The sequence below is a fragment of the Thermobia domestica genome, chromosome 10 (genome assembly GCF_964235325.1).
Source record: "Thermobia domestica chromosome 10, izTheDome1.hap1.1, whole genome shotgun sequence".
In the NCBI taxonomy this organism is placed as follows: domain Eukaryota; kingdom Metazoa; phylum Arthropoda; class Insecta; order Zygentoma; family Lepismatidae; genus Thermobia; species Thermobia domestica.
The window spans coordinates 203,396,498-203,420,603 of record NC_137463.1 but is presented as its reverse complement, the minus strand read 5'-3'; the positions used below and the strand labels follow the sequence as shown (position 1 = coordinate 203,420,603).

The window sequence follows — 24,106 nt, the reverse complement described above, 5'->3', positions numbered from 1 at the left end:
AAGAGAGACAGGGTGTATTGTTCCTCATTAATCATTTTCCAAAGGGTGTCCGGTTAGATATCCGGTAGGGATAGAAGTGTTTCCACGTTAAACTGATGGTCCCAAATTTAGAAACTCAGAACTCTACCTGGAAAGAACATTCATCATCATCCCATTATTTGCACAATACATTCGCGTTGTTTCGCTCTCTAATGCAAATTTGCAAGCTTCCGTATTTGATAATTGGCTATTTTCTCCTACATGCTACAAATTCATTTATTTCAATAATTATCAACCGGAGTGCCGCGGCACAATAGTCAGTCTGGATTACTGATCAGAGCCACGAATCTAAAGAAATTGTCAGTAGTCCCTGACTAACGAGCACACCACTGAGAATTTTCGTGGTGTAGTTACCTTTTCTATCATCGAAAAAGTTCTGAAGGCTATTGGAACAAACTAATAGAAATCTCTTGGTGATTGTACTCTTTCAAGACTTCTTCTCTTGGAGAAGTTGCGATGATTCTTCGTGATTATTTATGAGCCTGAAACAAAGGTGTGGGCGTTAGGAGTGCCGCGAAACAAAATAAAGTGAGAACCACTGCTTGGTTTTACACCAAATACATAATAGGATACTCCTGCAATATTCTGTGCTATGTGTGTAGTTAAGCTCATTTAGCTCACCTTACTTTATGTGAGAAGAAGACAATACCAGAGTAGGGTTTACTTGTACTCTTAATACATTTAACTTAAAAAAATACCTTACTACATCTCACAAGAGACGGAACTGTAAGAGTTAACGTAAAATAGAAAGAACTAAGATTGTATTAATTGCATATTCTCAAGGGAAAATCAAAAGAAAATTTCTAGTTTAACGTCCCACGCTTATCCCCTGTAGGCTAAGGAGAGAGGTGTTTAATGAAAGTAAATGGTTATGGGAGATCTGGTGGAATGGGCACATGGGAGGAAACGGAAGTCTGAGAAAACCCACTGAGTTATCCATCACAAATTCGTATGGCCTGGGATCGAACCACGAACCCGTCGCACCCGAGTTAACCCTTAACGAGTTTTCGTAACCATTTGGCTACACCTTTGTTTGATCTTGTGTATTGCGTTTGAAGAGTATCAGGTATTGTTCGTTATGATTATTTGTGTACTTTCTTTCCGCGATGGTAGCAGTTATTGCCCCTGGTGACAACTCTGGTAAATTTTTCGCGGGAAGTTGTCTGTGGATATGTTGTTTTGCAAACAGTGCCGGAAGCAGTGAACCGTTAAGGGTTAAGCACTACCAGTAAGCCACCGTGTAACTTTTATGTTACTGTATCCTTTAAGTTAGTGGTTCCCAACCGATGTTTCGCACATTTCGATAGGATGTGTCGCGAGATTTTAGTTAAAATCAATTTTGTAACAGACTGTACCAGTCAACGCCTCCAGCGGCAGCAACAATGCTCAGTACTACATAGTCACTACTTTTTTTTTCCACAAATTTATAGTTTTGCACTATTATAATCAATATTATTGTTATATATATATATATATATATATATATATATTGAATGGTTAGGATCCACTGCCTTAAGGTATGGTGTGTACATATTAACAACGCCAATTATTAGTAGTACACTTTTATTATAGAAATAATGGTGTAAACGCACACTTGGTATGTTTTAAAAAGTGGCGAATGAAAAAAAATGAAATGAAATCTTTAAGTTTTACATCCCACGATTATGCCGGTTAGGCTAAAGGAGACGATGATGATGAGAGATGAGTGAAATGGTGGAATGAAGAAAGTGGGAGGAAACGGGAGAACCCCGAGAAAACCCACGAGCACGGTGTTTGTCCACCACAAAGTCCACACGGCGCGAGCTGGGATCGAACGAGAGACCCCAAGCACCGGAGGTGAACGCTCTACCACTGAGCTACCGCGCCTCCCAACGTGGCGAATGAATACGTAACATAAATGTAAGGTGATATAAAGTTAATCTCTTGGAACATTTCACATTTTCAACTGAATTGTCATATTTCCAATTATTATTATTATTATTATTATTATTTTACTGTGAAACTGGAATCTAAACTCAAATACATATTTTATCCAGCCAAGTATGTCATAGGAGACATACAGATACCAGAAATAATAGTTTTAGATTTAGTGAGAGTTGTTGCCCTTCTTAGCCCATTTAAGGTCTCCCATCTTTAAGCTGGGAATATGTTCACACTCGTACTTTCTATGCAAGCAACGAGTCTCGCCGATTTCAGTTATCTCGATTTCGTTGTTCGTAAAGTACTTGATAATCTGCAGTTTTCGTGAAATTCAAATTTGTGTGTATCTTTCTGAATTCACTCTTTTGTTCGAAGTTTCTCACGTCAAATATTTGCCCCCAAACTTCTTTGTTTTGGAAAAACCTTCTATTTTGTTTTTTTTTTTTCTTTCTTTCATTCAGCAACCTACTTTTAATAACCATACAATAAGAAGGCAAATTATAATCTACAGATTTATTAGTCACGATGATAAAATGCAAAGAGCAATACAAAACATTCCTCCCCACTAATTTATTTCTATTTCCTTATTGACTTTACAACTACATACAGTTATTTCATCTATTTACCTTCTTTGTATAATCTATTTACCTATCAAAAAACTGTCTGATATACAGAAAGTGCTTTAAATAAAATTAAACACCCGAGCGGTGAATAGAGAAAGATTGAAATTAATCAACATTTTATTTGGATGATCCATTTTCGAAAAGACTTCGGAATATTTTTACTGGTGTTGCAATTATGAATGTGATTTGAACAGTTTAATTAGTTTTAACAGTTCCGACGATGCAAACTGTTATTGTCTTACGAGACGTCAGAAGAACTGACTTAAATTAAACGAAGGATACACACAAACTAAATTATTACATGTTTACCTCACTGAAACTTTCGGAAGTATAACTCCTTTTCTAAGTTAAGGATATGAATTAATACATGTTCACAATAATTTGAACCTTACTGCTTAATTCAATGCATCAAATATTTATCGTATTATTAACTGTACTGTTTCGGTGTTTCCTGACACCTTCCTTCGCAGACGAGGGCAACTCATTTCTTAAAGAGTTTTATCTTGCACTATTTCGTGTGCATGATAAACAAGGAAGAGGTGGAATATATATACAGTATATATATAATGTATCTTCCTTGCAAAAGAATTATCTTCTTTCCAAAGTCTTATTTCTGTAAAGTCTTCATAAAAAATCTTCTGTATAAGTTTTCCACAGAAGTAAGACCTTCCAAAGAAGAGAATTCTAGTGCAAGGAACTTATATTATCATGCTGATTTTTATTTGCTCGTTTCGTTTCATCACTGTTTACCATGCACACAAAAACGTACAAGATAAAATTTCAAGAAATAAGATAAATTCAAGTGAATTGGCCACATCTGCTGAGAAAGGTATCAGGGAACACCGACACAGTGTAGTTAATGGCACATTAAATATTAGATGCAGTAAAATAAAGAGTTTACAATTTTTATTATTTAACAAATTGTTTTTAACAGAATTAGAAAGTGGGGCTAGTATCTTTGAAACAAGCGTCTCATCAGTCAATACATTATCGATTCTAAAGATCATGAACACTTGAACCTCATGTTTCAGTTAAACTTTTTATAGAACTTAGGAAAAGAATGTTCAAAATTCGATTTTACTGAAAAATGTTCACTTAAGACTGTCATAAATTCGACAATTTATTATGCTCTAAATATGCTGAAATGCACACTTCCACGCTGTAATAACATCCCGGAACCTTTCTAAAGCGAGAAAAGGATAACAATACAATAATCAAAGTATTTACGTTTCTTTAATTTACCTCTTACTGTCCCCTTATGACTCGAATGTGATAATTTTTGCTTATATATATGTATGTTTTCGCTATCGCTTTTTTCCGTTCATTTTCATTATTGCTTTTAAACTTTTTGATGTGCAAAATGACATATTCAGTTAACAAAGATAACTTTGGACCGTTTTTTTCTCGAGTGCTTTACATGTAAGTTATTAAAAAATGTGGAACTTACCTACGTATGGATCGGCTAATACTGGTTGGTCAGGTGCTTCTACCTGCATAATATCTACCATGTTCTTGAAGTTCTCTATCACAGCATTTATCTGCAATCATAATAAATCATATACAGGCAAAAGAAATAATGGAACTTAAAAGCCTTGAATCTACAGATCTCTAGATTTGTATTTTAAAGTATTATTTATATTAAGTGTAAGCTCCCTAGCGTTTTAGACCAAAAAGGGGTATCCAAACAATGTTTTACTGGACATGTACTTTGCTAGAGTAGGATTTCCTAATTCTTAATCTGAGTACACTTGACGCAAGATGTTGATTTAGCAGCAAAAGCTCTGTCTTCCTGGAAACTGAATCTACACTCGGCTATACGCAATTATTAAGTAGTCGCTACAAGCAAAGTGATACTACTATTATAAATCGTCCCCATTTTCAAGAACAGTGCTTGCAAAATACTACTTGTTAATAAGTCAATGAGAGTAAATCACGATAACCATGATAATAAGCTTGGTGGAAGATAGATATTCAATTTCTTGATTTTTTTAAAGGTATGTTTATGCTCCATCCATAAGGACCTCACGAAAAACGAATATTTTGAGGAGGTCCTTAATTCACTCTATTAGAGATAATGAGGAATGAACAATATGTAGTAACTCAGCTGTTGCAATTAAAATACAAATATCAACGTTAATAGGTAGGACAACTTCCTTTCATATGCTCACAATGCCTTATTTAAGGTCTTATCATTTCTCTTGACTATGAATAAAAGCATGGCATACTGTAAATAGAACAGGACATATCAATGGTAAATCCTATCAAGCCACAAACAAAGCACAGCAACGGATAGCAAACTGCGGATATTTTCTCTTAACAGTGCAAATTCAGGATATTTGTAATTAAGCAAAATAATACACTTAATGTCGCTTTGAAAACAGAATGAATATTTTAAACCCGCTTCATGGTTGATACACCTACTTACAATATAGAAACCAATGCAAGAATTCTGCTCACGACCCAAGATTAACTTTAAGTACTAAGTTTACTTGCAGCGGAAAAAAATGAGTCATTAATTGATTTTCTACCAAATCTTTATTGTAAATACACATTGTACTTATTTCTTTCACTTCATTCAACAAGTATGTTAAATCCAAACCGGAAACTGACTGGCTGATAAATTGGGGACTTTTGGATTTAACAGTGTGTGCCCTTTATTTCAGAATTATTTTTTGACTGCCGAAAAGTTTGTGTGAATGGACAACATACACATCCATCTATATTATTTTTTCGTATAAAATGTATTGCTAGTGTCGGGTTTCTATTTAGGAGAAAGATGATTAATAAAGTACAATATATTGTGTATTTTTAAAATACGAAAGAAAAAAAAAACTGTAGTAAGGTCATTGTCTTTTCTGATCCCCATACTTTTCCTCATGGATGCATTAGAGAAACCGCACACTTGACTATTTTCAGTTAAGGGTGCCACTCAGGCAGCCTTCTTCAGCCATTTACGCGGTGCGCCAACTTTCCTAATGTCCATCCATGTTTCTTCGTGTGAACTATCATCATATCAGGCCAACAGTCTCTTCACTGGTTTGGCAGCTTTCCACCTTTCTCTATCCTGGACTAGAAAAGACCTTCCATTTCTTTGTACTTTCTTCTTCCTATATCTTGTATTATTTGCTCTGTATATTTTAATCGTGGCCTTCCTCTAGATGTTTTTCCTTCTGCAATTCCCTCCATAGCTACTAGCGTGATTCTTCCATGTTTCATAATGTGTCCAATCATCCTATCTCGACTTTTTGAAATATTCTGTAGTATCCTCCTTGTTTCTCCTACCATTTCCTCCTGGCGGGAGCTCATGTGGTTTGGATCCCATATTAAGCTATAGGTCTACATCTCATATGGCCTCGATGCTGGAGAGACTCCAAACTAAAATCAAATCAAATCCAACACTCTCTCATTCAATACATTGTCCGTCCATTTCATTTTCAACATTCTTTTACAGCACCACATTTCAAAGGCATGCATTCTCCGTTTTTTCCTCTTCTCCTGCACAACAAAAAATGTGATGTTGAAACAACACAAAATGACTACCACTTTAGGGTGTTACTTGTGTGTTAATTTAACACAAAGGACATCGCCTTCTGAGTATATTAGAAATAACAAGTAAATGTCAGTAAGAATTTACATTGAATTCCATTGTTTGCTATAAGCAAATTTTTATGCAGTATATTTGGCATTTATGCCAAGTAACAAGTAACGTATTATGTTTTCTGTAATCGGTTACGAGAATTGTTTTGCAAGTCTACCAATTGTCTGACAACAGTTACATGAGAAGCAGTTCTACCATCTGTTGTTCTCATCTGTTTTTCTTATGTGCTAGGATATAAGAACAATGGCTGCACTGCTACTCACCTAACTGTTGTCAGACAATTCATAGGCTTACAAAACAACTTTCGTGACCGATTACAGCAAAACATATTACGTTATTCGTTACTTGGCATAAATGTCAAATATACTGCGTAAAACTTTACTCATTGTAAGCAATAAAATTCAATTCAAATTCTCCTTTACAATTACTAGTTACTTCTGATATGCTCGGAAGGCGATGTCTTTGGTGTTGAACTAATACACAAGTAACACGCTAAAGAAGTCGCCATTTTGTGTTGTTTTAACATCTCATTTTTTGCTGTGTGGTGTTCATGTCTCGTATCCATACAATGCCATACTCCACACATGCTTTCATCAGCATTTTGTTCAATTCTATGTCGACGTTTCATTGGAAGCTTCTGCTTTTCTTCAAATATCTTCTTCACCTGAGCTATTCTAGATTTTACATCTTCTCTGCACCTGTTATCGCTTATTATTTTACTCCCTAAGTAGTAATAGCTCTGTAATACAGAAGCTTAAAAAAGCTACTCAAGATCAGATCACTTAATACATCTACCGCTCAATATTCATACGAAAATGAAACACTTTTACAAGGAATCTTATACTATTTCCTGGCTTTATGGATGCAGTGCGCATACTTGGCTTAAAATCTCCCCAGTAATTAACCAAATTCAGAAAATGAATACATCAAAAGTAAACACTCAGTGGTGTTATTCTAATCTTAACTGATTCTGCATATGTAGTAGATGGATAGATATAATTCAGGAAACAAACCATACAAGGTAGATTCAAACAAATTTTTCACTGGATACCACAAGTGACAAGTAGAGACTTACACAGCATCCTAATATAATGTGGTGTGACGAAATTAGGTAGCAATGCAAAAATCTTGGAAATGAATTATCCTAGATAGACGGTTATCAACAAGTATTTGAAAAGACCTTAATCCTGCAATGGATCGATAATTGTTGATAATGATATGTATGCATTTCAAATGTAAAATCCCTCGTCACTACACTTACGTAATCCTAGTTCTCGTTCTTGATATCTGAGAATTTGAGATTAAGAAATAAACGCTTAGGCCTTGTTCTGAGAGATCATATGTTTAACCCTGTAGCTGTAAGAATTTCTAAAAACAAAGATAGTTAAACTAAAATTTACTTGTTCCTGGGTATAACTGGGTAAAATTTACTGTTATGTTTGGGTATAACAAACGGTTCTGAGAACTTGAAATATTTTAACAACTGGTTCTAGCGAACCGGCTGAATAGCAATACTGCAATACTAACCTCTTCAGACTGAAGTTTGTGTTCTATCGGATGAATTACAATCTCCGTTGGAGTAAGAATAGCTGTCACTTCCACAACCAGAGTTTGGGATTCCGTGAACTTCAACACCTTATACCTCGGGATCTCCTGAAACCAACAAGCAAATGATAATAACTGCAATGTAAAGTTCTAGTCAAACATTAACAAATCAATACCCTGTCACTAATATGTCAATTGTTACACAAGGACATATTTCGAACTTTGTTAGCTTGACACACAGAGGAGCTGGAGTACCTACACGCACCTATACAGGAGTTAGTGTGTTACAAATCAGTTGTTTCCTCCATTCGTTAATATTATGTTAGCTTAGATTATAGTAAAGAAAGGAAACGAGACATATAATTTCCTGTTCGTTTTAACAAAAATATAAGTAGAGGCGGATGTTAGGCAAAATGCCTATTCTTTAATATTAAACATATTATCAAAAATAACGTTTTAAAGTTTATATGAGGGGTTATATTTTCATTTTAAGCCAATTTTATTTTGTCCATTTTGCCTAAATAATTGCTTTAGTGCCTAATGTTCCCCATTCTATACATTTTCTTCAAAATAACACTTTATTGTGGAAAAATATACAAGTTAGTATTTTAAGAAAGGATTCTGCTTCTTCCGAGAAATATGAGTTGTTTGTAATGATATGATGTAAAACTTTGGACGGCTATCTGTACTGATAAGGTGCTGTAAAACTTTGGACTGCTGTGTGTACTTATAAAGTGTTGTAAAACTTTGGACTGCTATAAATGTATTGATAAAATGCTGTAAAAGTTTGGACTGCTATGTGTATAAGAAGTATATAAAATTTGGACTGTTATGTATAGTGATAAAATGCTGTAGAGAATCTATTTACCAAATGTACATAAAATACATGTCAAGCTTCGTTTTTATATATACAGTAAAATAAAATATTAACAAACAGGTACGTTTCTGCAGTCTTTGAACATTATATATGATTTGAATTTATTTTTTAATTGAATTGAGTATTTATCTTCATTGTTTCGAGCTACATTTTAGTGGCTATTTTTTAAATTTTAAGTGCCTATTTGTTTGCCAATTTTCCAGGTTTTTAATGCCTAAACATGAGGTCTCTAATAATAATAAACAAAATCATAATATCACAATCTGCAAGCGGTGGTGATATTTAGTAAGAAACAAGTAAAAAGGTTATACTCATCGCAAAAATAGCCGAGTTTTCTTCTGCGTGTAAGAAGCGCTTTCGGAAGAACCTTCCTCCATCTTCAGCTTACTAGAAATTCAAAAAGGATTTAAAAACATGATAGAGAATGTGGAAAGAAAAAAAAAAAAGTTAAAAAGGATTAAGAAATGTAAAACACAAATCTTCTGACAAAAATTAAACACATGCGAATAGGCACTCACTGTCAGTGGCGTCTATCGGGTAAAATGTCAGTGTGATAAAGTATATATATAGGTCAAACAAACTGAACACATTCGTACATCAAACCCTCGCATCCTGCAACAGTTGTCTGGTCTGGCAACGCATCTTAAAGATTATAACCTTAATATCGCAGATTCATGTTAATTGAAAAAGCAAAAACAGCAACGGAACGAAAAATCAACGAATCATATTACATCCACACAGAGAAACCTATATTCAATTTATATAAGAGAGAAATAAATATGATTCGGAGCAATCTTTTTACTACATACTTTCGCCATCTGGAAAACAAGAAAAGGAAACAGTGAACAGGAGTGAACAATGACAGTGAGTGCCTATTCGCATGTGTTTAATTTTTGACAGAAGATTTGTGTTTTACATTTCTTAATCCTTTTAACCATTTTTTCTCTTTCCACATTCTACATCATGTTTTTAAATCCTCTTTGAATTTTAAGTAAGCTGAAGATGGAAGAAGGTTCTTCCGAAAACGCTTCTTACATGTAGAAGAAAACTCTGCTATTTTTTGCGGTAAGTATTACCTCTTTTGCTTATTTCTTACTAAAAAAAAAAAAATAATATATTAAGCATCCAGGCTAAGGTTTCCAACAATGAAGAACATCTATTTTTTTTCATTAATTTCATTTTTAGAACTGATCGTCAAACTTTACGTTAATTAGATTTTTTTTCAGCATCTCACGATTATGCTCTGAGGCTAAGGGACACCGTGATGATAATGAACAAAATAGTGGGATGAAGAAAATAAATCTCGAGAAAAAACACGCACACGATGTTTGTCCACCACAAAAGCTACTTGACACGAGCTGCGATCAAAACAGGGACTCTACGCATCATAGGAAACACTCTACCACTGAGTCACCACGGGCCCTTAATTAGAATAAATTTCAAAAAAGAGGATTAGTGTTTAATAGGATTTAAATACTGATCAAGGAAATTTGTATCATTTTGGTACTATGACACATCTTTAACCAAAAGCAAAAACAGTAACATGAAACGTAAATCCCTATTTGACATTATAATTACCTGTTCTGAAAAATATAGTTCTTGATATTAGAGAATATTTATTTTCGTAAGAATTTTACTTAAATTTTTACCCTTAGGCTTTCCTTAAACACGCTGAAGAAATAGTCCTTTTGACTTCAGAAATTAGTTTGCAATAATATTTTGGGGGGATCTTCACAAGACACGTAAATGATTAAACATTACAATGTTGGCGTCAAAAATCTGAATAAGGTACAGCCACACTTGCCAATTACTCTGCGCAACGGATTTGTGATTTTATTTAACGACTACAGAGACGTCTGTTTCTATCTGAACAAATTAAAGTTGTAGCTTACCCAAGATATTCCACCCTGTCAACATCGATCATGCTCGATGTAACGGCTAGCGGTATGGAGCAATGCACGAGATCACAGTTTCCACTGCTGTTGACTTCGTTGCATATATATTAACAGATTATTGTCCCACTCCCGCTTGCAGACTTTTCAGCGGGGTGAAATTCTAAAAAGTAAGACCTACTGGCATCGAAATTGTTACACGAACCAAACATCATTTAGTTAAACTTACATCTCTGACTGTATAAAGTCTTTCTTAGGAAAATAAGTTTAGTTGCTATTTGTTTATAATATTTTGAACCGCTTTACCTAAGATCCATACTTTTCTAACGTTACTTCAAAACCAGATTAAAACAAGCTTTCAAATGCCGGTATGATGTTTATTAGTTTTTATTTTTTCATTTTAATTATTTTTATTGATTTTGATTAGAACTTTCTGGTATTAAAGTAACTGAGGATTAATGTTATATCTACAAAACAATATTAACACATGCGCTGTCACCGACTGCCATAAGAGTCATTTTTGAATTTACAACTTTTGCCCTATTAAGTTTTCCACTTTCTAAACGCATTAATTTTATTGCTATTTTACTCAGGTGATTCTTGTGTCTTAAATATGTGTAGCTAATTTGGTTTCTTGGATGGGTTAATTATATTTTCAGTGGCAACAACCGCATTAAAATTGTAATTTATTATTTAAACACATGCCCTGCATCAGTTTATGTACACTTTTTTTTTTTATATATACAGATTTTTCCTTACCTTTGATTCATTCATATCTTCGACTAGTTCCGTCACAGACTTACGACCTTCTATATCAGTTGATAAAGCAAATTCATTTTCAATGGTTTTGGTTTCCATCATTTCACTCTTTGCAGTCTTATTTATAATCTCGGAAATCAAAGCAATTTCATGTACTTCTTCACTTTCAACAATGACATCATTATCATTTATTTCATCGTTATCCTCATCATCATCACCCTCTTCGGCTACAGGTTCTGAAGGAAACAGATCTTGATGTGTATACCTTGCGTATTCGAGATCAACAAGTAATTTCGCCAAGTCCAAACCGCTGGGTTCGTACAGTTTAATCTACAAAGAATAAGAATTACTTAAATTGCATATGAAATAAACAGTGCATATTACAGCTGAAAGATTGTTACGCTATTGCTATCTGCTAACATGATCCTTCGATTAATTCGTTCTTCCATATATGTTTATTCTAAGTCTGCAACTACGCATAATTTAATTTTTCTTTTTAAAGTAATTTAAAACATTAAATTATTTCGCATTGTGTTTGCTGACAAATCCTTCGCTTTCCATTTCTGCTGCCATCTCAACAACTTTCCTCAATAGTATCGCAAAACTGCGCAAATAGCTATATATTCTCTGTCATTTTAAAAAGTCACAAATAGCTACCAATTACCCGCTTCGCTGGGTTAAATTAAGAAAAAATAGTAATATGTTCCCTTAGTCAGTCACTTTTTACTATTACCGAAGCACACTGATATCGGTCATTTTCGTTGATTCATATATATATATATATATATATATATATATATATATATATATATATATATATATATATATATATATATATATATATATATATATATCCTCTTCCTCCTCCCATATGTTCCCAGGCACGGCATCAGAAGTGTCACTATTCATCTGTGGCCCCGTACACCATGAATTCGACACTGATATTTGATTATTTTTATATATAGGTGACTTCCATTTCAACTCAGGCAAAAAAAAAAAAAATAAAAAAAAAATAAAATAAAATAAAAAATAAAAAAAATGTACAATCACCATCTCAGATATTGTTGAAACTTTTTTTTATAGCAACTAAACATGCTTTTAAGAGACCCTTTTTTTTTTTTTTTTGGTCAAAAAAAATCTCCCGCCAGGTAATGGGCCATCAAAGACGGGGAGTACAATTTATGAATTGTAGAAGACATGGAAAATGGTTAACTTCGGAGCCCCACCATTCAGCTATGGAGACAGGTAGAGTTATAATTCTTGCTGTGGTATGTACATAGGGATATAAATAAATATATTTTATTATAGTTTGGTTTGCACATGCGTATCTTTTTCTACATAAGTTAATAAATGAACGTCAGTTTATCTGAAAAGTCGAAGTTTGCGAATTTTTTTTCGAGACTTCCGGTTCGAATTTTAAAATTCTGTTTTCACGGTTGGTAAGACCTAGTTACCCGCTTTCCGAAAAAAATTTTGTATTGCTTCTGTGTGCAACCGTTTTGTCGCAAAAAATTCCAGAAATTGTAAAATTTTCAAAAATCGCAATTTTTGGGCACCATTTTCTCGAAAACACCACCTTTTGAAATTCTGAAATTTTGTCACTGGTGCTTGGGGTCCCGGGTTCGATCCCAGCCCCCGCCTAGTGAACTTTGTGGTGGACAAACACCGTGTGCGTGGGTTTTCTCGGGGTTCTCCCGTTTCCTCTCACTTTCTTCATTCCACCATTTCATTCATTACTCATCATCACCGTCTCCTTTAGCCTAACCGGCATAACCGTGGGACGTAAAACTCAAAGATTTCATTTTATTTCATTTTTGGAAATTTTGTCAGATGGTTCAACTTTACATGAATAATAAACACACCAAATACCATTCTCGACCAGTGCTTCGTGAATTAACTATATCCTTTTGAAGTTAGCGAAGTTTCGTTAACTTTGATGTCACAGTTAGCAACACTGGAAACAATAAAAGTGGAACGATTTGATGATGTTTGTGGTTCACATTCATTAAATGAAAAATAAAAGGTTTTCTTGACATATTTTTTTATTATTTTGATCAAAAAGGCTCTCTGAAATAGTAAAATGAGCCTTCCCCCTTCTCAGTTTTTTTAAAGTCATCTGAGATGGAAATTACGACTACGAAACACACAAATTTCAAGTTCACACAAAATTTCACTGATTTCTTTTTCATATGGACCAATCATTTGCTTGCTTGGTGTCTTCTTCGCTAATAGCATGTAACCGCGTAGGTGCTCCAATAGGTGTTGATGCACTCAACTCGTCCAGGTGTGGATCCAGGGGGACGATCCTCCCCCCCAGCAAAAGAAACTTTCTTTTTTTATATATAAATAAAACCCACCCTGAGCTTTTAGCTCTTAAAAGTAGCTCTAAGTAGCAGTATTACAACCTCCCCAGAAGTCCGTCCTGGATTCGCCCCTGCGTAGCACAATGTCGATAGCCACAAAACATTTATTTTCACTTCTCTTTATGCTCTTTTGGAAACCTGTACCCTGCTGAAGGTCCATGTGGAAGCATAAGCAGCACTTCAACTTCACGTAATTCATGATTTATTTATAATATTTCTGCTACGCATCACTGGTTATCAAACGTATATGTATGTAACAAAAGTTCCTTTTTGCAGACTTCTTAAATCTACACTTTGAATTGCAGAAGCACGATTTTGGGGGGGAGCAAGAAGTTAGTTGATGGTGACCCGTTACTGCCATAAAAATTGTGCCATTTTCTGAAAGCCAAAGGTGACTTCGTTGAATACCAGTTACAGGTCGCACATTTTCCCATTCTTGCTTTTATCCCCCCGGAATTTGTCGAATTCAGTTCCAGGCAACAAAACAAGAGTAATACCCGGAGCTTGTACTTGTGTTATACTCACGAATTCTTCTGTGGTTTTAATACTGTGCATCTGTTTTTGCCTAAGGTTATGCCACGTTGTCACATTCTTTACACACACACCCTTCCCCGCAATACCGTCGCAAAGACCCTTGCATGGCCGGTTTCACTGCAAGAACACTGCATTATCGGACTTGTCTGCATCTCGAACATCTGAAAGCGATTTTTAAAGTGGGATACAGCACCATCAGAAATCACTGACACGGTTTGGGAAATTGTAGACACTTATTTTCACGTTGTTGAGTTGAGCTAATTTTAGCTTAGCGTCCCGTTCAGCAGCAAGGCTATATGAAACTTAGACCTACTGATTAAGGATGGTCTAAAGCCACAAAAAGTTTGTTTCTGTGATAAGAGATGGCGTTGCTATCGCCCTATCTTTTCAATGTTAATTAATATTCACAAAAATGACTAATAACTTCTACAAATATTGAACTATGTTCTTCACTGTCAGTCTGTTTGAAGATAATGACTATACGCAGCAATTGTTCCGTGCAATTTTCGAATTGTTGACTCGTTCATTGTTGAGTTCAACTAATTGTTGCAGAGGAATTCAATGCCTCTCCCCTTACTATTTGTTCTAGGACTCTAAAATTTTGGTATTTAGTACAGCATGATGTAGTCTACAGGTTCTAAGGTGACAATTTTTCGAAATTTTGTTCTTTCCATTGTTGCAAGCTTGTAATTGTTGCAGAGAAATCCTATACTTCTCCCGTTATCATTTGTTCTAGGACACTGAAATTCTGGCATTTAGTATAGCGTGATCTAATGTATGAATCACAAGTTGAAATTTTTTCGTAATGTTGTTCTTTCCATTGTTGTAAGCTTTTAATTGTTGGAGAGTAATCCAATGCTTCTCGCGTTACTGTTTGTTCTAAGACTTTGAAATTCTAGCATTTAGCAAGGAATGTAGTAATGTATGAATATGAAGGCGAAAATTTTATTATGAATTTTCGTTCCCATTGTTGTAACCTTTTAATTGTTGTGGAGAAATCTGATCCCTTTCCCGTTATCGTTTGCACAAGGACGATGAAATTCTGTCACTGAGTACAAAATGAAGTAATATATGAAACTCAAGGCGAAAATTTTACAGCATTTTGTTCTTTCCATTGTTGTAAGCTTTTGATTGTTGTAGAGGAATTAGATACCTCTCGCGTCATTGCTTGTTCTAGGTCTCTGAAATTCTGTCATTTAGACAGGACCAAGTGATCTATGAATTTTTATATGAAAAATTTTACTACAATTTATTCTTTCCATTGTTGTAAGTTTGTAAACCAACCATTGTTGTGAACCAACTTAATTTATGCAAAATGTTTTGGTTATTCTGGGTATTATAATAATGGACATGTTCAGTTTAACCGAACCCACAGTTTTTCCCCGCTTTCTTTCACATCTGTTTTCTTTCCAAGTGTCCAATTTCGTTTCTCCCTCCAATTCGTTTCACTGTCCTTGAGGGGAGGGACAACAAACATCCTTCTGAAGACACTGGACACGACCGTCTTGTGAGTTTCTCTCTCAACACCAAACACACACACACACAATATATAACTATACATTCACACGCACCTTTCTGTTACACATTATATGTGGAAACAAATACCAACCACTCAAAGGTTTCTCAGGAACATTTATGAACAATTTAGAATAATTATGTAACTGAAACTACGATTAGAAAATTTTGGTTTCAAATTTGATAAATACAATCAATACGGTTTTAACCGCGTGTTGTTGAGGGGAAACAATATTGTTTCAATGTCTTATTACTGCATCCATAAAACTCATGTAAATGGACTGGATTAGATTGGATAAACCGCTCACCGCTGATAGCAAAAAACCTTCGAGTTATTTTGTCTTTACACCGATATACTGATCTTATGAAATTATGTAAAAATATTTAACTAACTAAATAAATAAAATTAAACCAAGGATTGTCTACACTTGCTTGTTATCTTTAATTTAAAAAGTTATTAATTATATTTCTGAAATTTCCTCAAACACGATTATTTGTATTCAAAAGCATCATCAGTTAATTTATTAATCTTCCCAAGATTACTCGCAATTGACAATGAATGAAATGCATTTATTTCTCGAAGTGTACTTAGCCTCATCAACTTTTTTTAATCGTCTCTTTTTATCGTAGTCCCTTTGTGCGCTGTATGTGCTCCTTTGAGGACACATGTCAAATTTGTGCATTTACTATCAAAAGACAAACTAAAATAAATGTTTTACTCTTCTCCACTTTTGAATTTCCAAGCCCTTTCTTTGTTCGAGTATTGTTCGTATAAGAATCTGTTCACTTTCCCAACTATAGCCGCTTAGAGACTGAGATCATAAGATTTTAATAAGATAAGTAATCACTTCCAATTTCAATCAATCTTTGTCGCTTGGAGCACGATACGATGGGTCACTGGTAGAGCGCTCACCTCTAGTGTCAGGCATCCCTGGTTTGATCCCGCCAACGCAAATTTGTGGTGGAAAACACAGTAGCCGCAGTTTTCTCGGGGCTTTTCCATTTCCAAAAACATTCTCATTCCACCAATTCTATCATAATCATTCACTTCCATTACAGTCACCATGTTTTCTTCTCTTATCGTTACTGGAAAGTAAAAATTATCCAGAAAGCAACCAAAAGCGTTGTTGAATTAAAGCATTACTGAGAAATCGGACTATTCGATTATGCATATAACAGTGATGGAATGGGACATGGGCCACTTGGGTCTCGACTTTTGTCTGAGTCATCCGGGTCCAGGTTCGCTTCTCAGACTCGGTCTGATTCGGTGACTGAACGAACCCGGACACCAAATCATATCCGGAAACTCAGATACACCTGGTGACTGAGAAGCAACCGAAATAGCTCTGCAGAATTACTGCAAACATTTTATTTATACTTCATTAATGATGTTCACTGCTTGAGCTAGAACATTAATTTGCCCGATTCTTGATGTGACATTTCTTAATCAAGATACCATGTTTTGAATATTTCAAATATAATTTCATGTTTATTCGTCTTCAAGCATGTGGTTTTTGATTATAGCCTATAACAAAAAAGATTTAACAAAAACTGATTAACCTCAGCGGTATTTTTTATGTTCTAAACAAGAAGCTTTACAGGTCGATTAAACATTAACGATCTCTCATAAGACAAACATGTGACTTATCTTTTCTTTGCGATTTTGAATGTTGGTACCCTTATAAGCGTTGTAGTTATCTTTCAGTGTAACACTTGACACAAGGAAGCAAGCAAGCGAAAAATAAAATTATATTTAGTGGAAAGGCGATGAGAGAGGAGAGAATCAGGTTTGTTAGAACTGCATTAGTAGCCTCACACACATTTCTCATGTATATGACGTTCCATCTCTGGGTTCTATCGAATCATCGGGTCACTCCGGATGATTGGTCGTGGTTTCTCAGTCATGGGTCTTTCTGGGTCTGATTGCAATGTCTCTTCCGAGTCATGTTACACGAAATTCGTGACTTATTCCATCAGTGGTAGACTATCTATATGGCAACATCAAACATGTTATAAGAAAAACGAAAAACAGAAATATAGAAAGATATTGAAATACCCCCCTCCCCCCCCCAAAAAAAATAGAAAACATTGAATATTGAAAATATCAAATACCGAAAACATCGATTCGTAAATATTTCGGTATTGATGTTTAGATATTCGAAAATATCTTATGGATGGATCAATATATCGAAATATCGCACAGCATGCAGATAAGCATGTAGCCACACGTCTCATATAGACTCGTTCTCGCATTCCCCAAACAAACGATGTTTAAATACACTGTCTAGTATCAAATTCGTTATTTGGCTTGGTCTTCAAAGTAGAATTTCTACCACAGAATTATTGTAGTTTCTGAACCCGCGATAATCAAATTTGTGTGCTGTCAATAATTACCTTTGTTATTAAATATAGAAAACAAGTGACGTTCTCTACCTGATCTTTGCTTTTTTATCATATACAACTCAAGCTCGCATTATGATATTACGGCTCGTATTGGCCGTAATATAAGCCGAACATTTTGTTACAATTTCAATTCTGAAAAATTAGAGTGCGTTATATGTTCCGGACCTTACTAAAATTATGACACTTCTTCATATCATATGCTGCTTCAAGTAAGTTGATTCATCATTTTGGAATAACGATTATACAACAGCATTGTAGAAACTGGCCATATTATACAGCAGCGTTTTCCAACCGGTGTGCCGCGAGGAAATGAAAACAAAATTATTAATTATATAGGAACCTAATTGCAAGACAGGAAATATGTGTATTTAAATTTCACATTACTATGAACCTCTACAATGAAAAAAATACTGTAATTGTAATATATTATTTTACATACATTATTACTACATAGATTGTATTTCGAAAACAGAATTTTATTAATATTTAAAATTGTGACGTATATTAACCATGTTAATAAATTATAAGTTTCACATTGTGTTACTTATCTGTTCATTTTTAATGTTGAAAAGAGTATTAATTATCACTGTTATGACCATTATTGTTTCTTTATTGTTACAGATTATTTCGTAACTTGAAATTTTAAAATCTTATTATATCCTTTCGACAAAGCAAACACACATACAAATTACCGCAATTCTGTTTTAAAAGTACAAGAGATTTGTTTGTTCGTTCGTAATTTAGTGATCTTCCTTGTGACAGGTTGGATACATTCTTCGAAAAAGAAAGTGTATTTTTTAAAAGACTGAGCTCTATATTTCATTGGAATTGTTTTCTATTTTTTAATTTGAATGAAAAGTAAGTATAATGATTTACAATGGAGGAAAACCAGTGATCGAGCTTTATTCTTTGTGAGAAGGAGGTCAGTAATCAAAGAAAACAAATACGACGGTATTTTCTATTTACAAATAATAATAATAATAATAATAATAATAATAATAATAATAATAATAATAATAATAATAATAATAATAATAATACCCATGAGTGTGCAGTGAGAATTCAAGTTAGACCCGTAGTGTGCCGCAAGTTGAAAAAGGTTGGGAAACGCTGTTATACAGCATTGTCGAAACTAACTTTCGGTAGTTAACAGAAGTAGTTTGGCAACGGTTGATGACTGGCAAAAATCAATAGGCAGTGCAAATTTTAGGGATGCGCACGAGACGAGTCGAGACAGGATTTTCCTGACAAAATTCGAGTCGAGACACGGCTCTTCCAATAGACAAATATACATTTTTCGAGTCGAGACATCACTTTTACAGCTCATTTTCGAGACGAAACAGCCAGAAATCTTGTCTCGTGCGCATGCCTAGCAAATTTTATAACACATTAAAATATGTTAAAGCACTCAAAACAATTAGAAATACGTCAGATGCACATGTGTGAAATTGTCCCCTAATAAATTTCGATTCAAAGCCAAAATCAATCATTTGTATTCTATTTGTGATTGATTCTTTTGAAGAAATAATTTATTTCACCAACAAAAACGAAATATTTAAAAAATAAAGCTCATACTTCACCCTATCCTCAATTTTCAAAATTTGATTCAAAACTAGGAACGCGCACAAGACAAGTCGAAATTTAAGTCTGTCTCTACTCATATGAAGAAAATGCCGTCTCGACTCGGCGAATTCAAAATCTAAAGCCATCGTTTGTTAGAAAAATATAAAAATAAATTTTTACATAATACATATATGTATATAGATACTTTATACAGACACACACACACATTATATATATAAAGATATGCTTGGGCCTTGAATCGAAAATTTGAAAATAAGTGAATATCGTTTCACAGTGTGGAACTAAGACTTCCAAACTATGTGAATTGAATACTCAAACATGAAGTAGTGCAGCTGTAAGTACTTGTTGCAATAGAGTAATAAGATCAAAGATAGAACCTGTTACTCGGACGCTGAATTCATATCAAAAAGCCATTAGTCGCTGTCACTTATCGTTTTTATTCTATGTCGATAAAGGTTGAAACTAAAAATCGTTTATTTCAACCACTTTCGGATTGAATAGAGGCCTAAGGAAGAAAATCAAACCTATTTTTGGGACACTGAATCAATTGCTAAAAACCACATCTTGATAGCATTTACAGTTTTCGCTTTACGGAAATCAGTACTGAAACCGGAAGTAATAGTATATTTTAGTCAATTTCGGTTTCGGTAGAGTTTGTGGATAGTCATAACATGTCGTCTTGAGACGCTCAATCGTTTACAAAAAAGCTTTTGGCTATCTATTACCGACATAAGTTAATGGTCATAAACAATGAAACCGGAAATAATAGTAAATTTGAACCACTTCTTGTTTTGGTAGTGTTGTGGATAGTCATATTATGTTGTCTTGAGACGCTGAATTGTTTATAAAAACTGTTTCTTGTTATATGTTACCATTTTCGTTTTATGGTGAAAAAGTTGAAACCTAAACCGGAAATAGCTAATTTGAATCACTCCCAGTACTAAAAGAGAGTTAACGAAGCAAGTGGAACTTACTCTTAAAACGATAAATAGTTTTCAAAATACCGCTTTTTCATATACCGGTATGTTACCGTTTTCGTTCTATGGCGATAAACGTTGAAACGGGAAGTGTCTAATTTTAACCACTTCCGGTTTGAATAGAGAGTTAACGGAGGAGATGGCAACTATCCTTAGTATTCTGAATGGATTGCAAAAATTCGCATCACAATATCTCTTGCTGTTTTTGCTCTGATACTTGTCAAGAGACCGACAGCGCCCCTTATGCACAGCATAGTTTGGAAGTCTAAAAGAGGGATCAGTGTGAAGTTGGCCAAATTAATTTTGTAAATATATATTGAATTGTTTCGAAACGAACTATTTTTTTCAAAGCTGTCAATAACAAAGGATTGATTTTGGTTTTGAATCGAAATTTAAAAAGGGAGAGGCTCCATACACATATCAAAATACCGATATATTGTTTTTGATGCATTTATTTTTACACAGTCGTGCAACAGCATTATCATTCTGTGCATACATATATTCAAAATTGCGAGTAAAATAAAAAATTACTCCATTTTACGCAACTAGGTGAATCGTATGATGTATACCTGCTTGAGTCGAAAGTTACTCGCAGTGGTGGATGTAGGTACATATTTTGAAAGAGGTTTATCATATTTTTTTTAAGGGGGAGTTAATCAAAGGCTTAAGTGGAATCCAAACCATATGAGCTCCCATCGGGAATCAAATTCGAGTCTCCTGCGCCGAGGACGCTTATGCTAAGCATATAAGCAATAGCTTATAGACTATTTTGTGTTTACACAGCTTAGACATATAGTATCTAAATTACTACTTTGAAAAAAAAATGGATACACTGTAACAGCTCTTTTCTCCATAAAAACAACACTGACGCCCACCGCTATTGCTTCATTGCATGTATTTACGTTACATACTTTCTTAATAAACATACAAAAAATCGAATTTACACCTTTCATCTTTTTCTGCATCTCATAATGCATAGGAAGGGAGTTCATATATAAAAATATACTCTCTAACATGTAAGAGTACAATTTTTATATATAACAATAAACTTAGCAAGAAATCTCACTATACTTGTTTTCTTCATCCGAAAAAAAAAAAAAAATAAATAAATAAATAAATAAAAAGTACGGGTCTCGTTTCCCTTATATTTCCTGGACGTGAGATTATGTTGGGTAATGGAATACACTGTGAGGATCGATCTTTCATGTTGATCTATGCACTAGCCCAGAATCTCAAACTTTCCGATAACGCGGACCCCCTGTTCATTCGGGAAGTGATCTGCGGACCCCCTTGTAATGCTAATTTGAAATTTCACATGCTATTAAAAATATACTAATTAGAATTATTACTGACAAGAAAAAGATCCAGAAAAATAATGAAATAAGTAATTTATTCTAAAGATACATGATTGTTTCTTAGTGAAGGAAATTTCAATTGAAAATACAGTAAGTTTCAAGACTAAAAATCGTTTTCTTAAAAAGGGAATTCACTTGATAAACAACGTTCTCAAATCTGTGGGATCACTAATGTGAGAAATGAAATTCTTTGTGTTTTTTCCATAATTGCATTGAAATGTGGAATCAGTGATGAAAATTTTCCCGAAAATTTATATTGTCTTCATCGCTAAATAGCGTTATGACTCCACACCGATAGTACATGAAGGTTTAAATGAGTAACGCATTTCAAAACTCCTATGCTGGATACAGAATTCAAATTTTTGTACTTTACCCGTTAATATATTGTACAGATCAATGGTATACGATATGAACTTGTGTGCCTGAACTCCTCTTTATGACGTTGTGTATACGCCACTGGGAGTTCTTGTGTTCAATTTGAGTTGTCATTTATGACATCTTTTGATTAAATCTGTGCTGAGCAAATGTATTTCATTGCAAGTCCAATATCACGTGAAAAAAGACAAGCAATATACTGCAAATAGCGAAAAAAAAAGTGTTCTCAGCAATCGGCATTTTCTCTATTCAGCGTTCTTTACCAGAAATGGAACGATTAGCTTCAAACTCCTCTTCCGTACAAGCTGCAGATTACTAGACAGTGGTCAGTGGTGTCAGGTTACTTAGAGGGATGGAAGTATCGAAAAAGAAAATTCTTACGAAGGTCGCCGACAAACGACATCCCACACCCTCTGCCCCATCCTTCGAGAGGAAAGAAAAATAAAGAAGGGGAGGTAAAAATCTAACTCAATCTTCCAAATTGGGTTCGACAACACTGCCATCTATTTTTGTAAATTTCGTAAAAACTGAAAGCTATGCCCCCTGCGAACGTAAAATTGTACTTCTTTCTGACGACACTATTTCATCCCTTTAGACTAACCTTAACGTGGAATCCGAACCACATGAGTTCCCGCCGGGAAGCGAACCCGGGTCTCCCACGCCAAAGGCGCATACGCCAACCGCTTAGCCACGATTCGAACCTTTTTCTATAACCTATATTTTCGCTTTTTTTTTTTCGATTATTTTTAGAATCTTGTCTATGGCTATGAATACATGAGCCGAATCGTGTGTTTTGTCGTCGCTTATTACAACAAAACTGTCAGTTGTTTCATATTCCAGTGATAACTGTGATTTTCACTTTGCAGAATAACAGTCCAGTTTTCAACGAAGTCCACATAAAGTAAAACAGAATTTGTATCTCGAAATTTTATACGATGCTTTTCGGTAGGAATTAATTCTCTTTGGATTTTCTTGATGTGGTCATGAATTACAATTCTTAAAGTTAAACCAGCAATGTACGATACTAAAACAGAAAATGGCACAGTTTTTTTTTAACGAGATCATTGTTTTCCCATATGGCATACGTAACACTTTCATTTTCATCAGGATCAATAATTAACGACTCCATACTTATTCCGTCCACTCCAGGACATTCACCACATTCCTGAAGAAGACAGATGTCATTTTCTACGGATCATACTACTAAAGGAAATAGATCACTCATGACAGCTTTAATACAGGCTGCACCTTTGATTTGTTTTAACGCAGTAGCAGCTAACTTAAAATATGCACAAATACACACACACTTCCCTCGCAATTTGCGGACTAACCCATTTTAGTCGAATACTATAAAATTTCGAGTGACCCATTCTTATGCTTGAATTGTTCTTTTTAAAAAGTCCGTAAATTTCTTTGATGAAACGCCTAAGAAAACATTTCGATTTTTATTTAACTTTTTGTCCTTTTTCGATAACTGTAATGACATCACACTTAATTGAGACTTTGTTTGGAGCATTCCAAATTATCACTGAGCTAATAGTTTAGGCTTTTTATAGATCATCAGAATTTATTGGATGGCCATTTCAAGTAAACTTAAAATTTGTGTGTTTCGTAATCGTAATTTCCATCTCAGATTACTTCGGAATAAAAAAAAACGGAGAAGAAGAGGGAAGGCTCATTTTACCATTTCAGAGAGCCTTTTTGATCAAAATAATAAAAAAACATGTCAAGAAAACCTTTTACTCTT

The 24,106-nt window shown here is 34.4% G+C and overlaps 1 protein-coding gene across 2 annotated transcripts in view; it reads right to left on the bottom strand.

Moving 5' to 3' along the window:
- Positions 1-24,106, bottom strand: part of qin (tudor domain-containing protein qin) — a 613,696-nt gene that overhangs the window by 17,297 nt on the left and 572,293 nt on the right. For both annotated transcript variants that reach the window (XM_081728961.1, XM_081728962.1), the window contains 3 exons: positions 11,254-11,583; positions 7,708-7,833; positions 4,030-4,120 (listed from right to left, as the gene is read on the bottom strand). In XM_081728961.1, the coding sequence (XP_081585087.1) occupies positions 4,030-4,120; positions 7,708-7,833; positions 11,254-11,583 (547 nt within the window). The remainder of the gene's footprint in view (positions 1-4,029; positions 4,121-7,707; positions 7,834-11,253; positions 11,584-24,106) is intronic.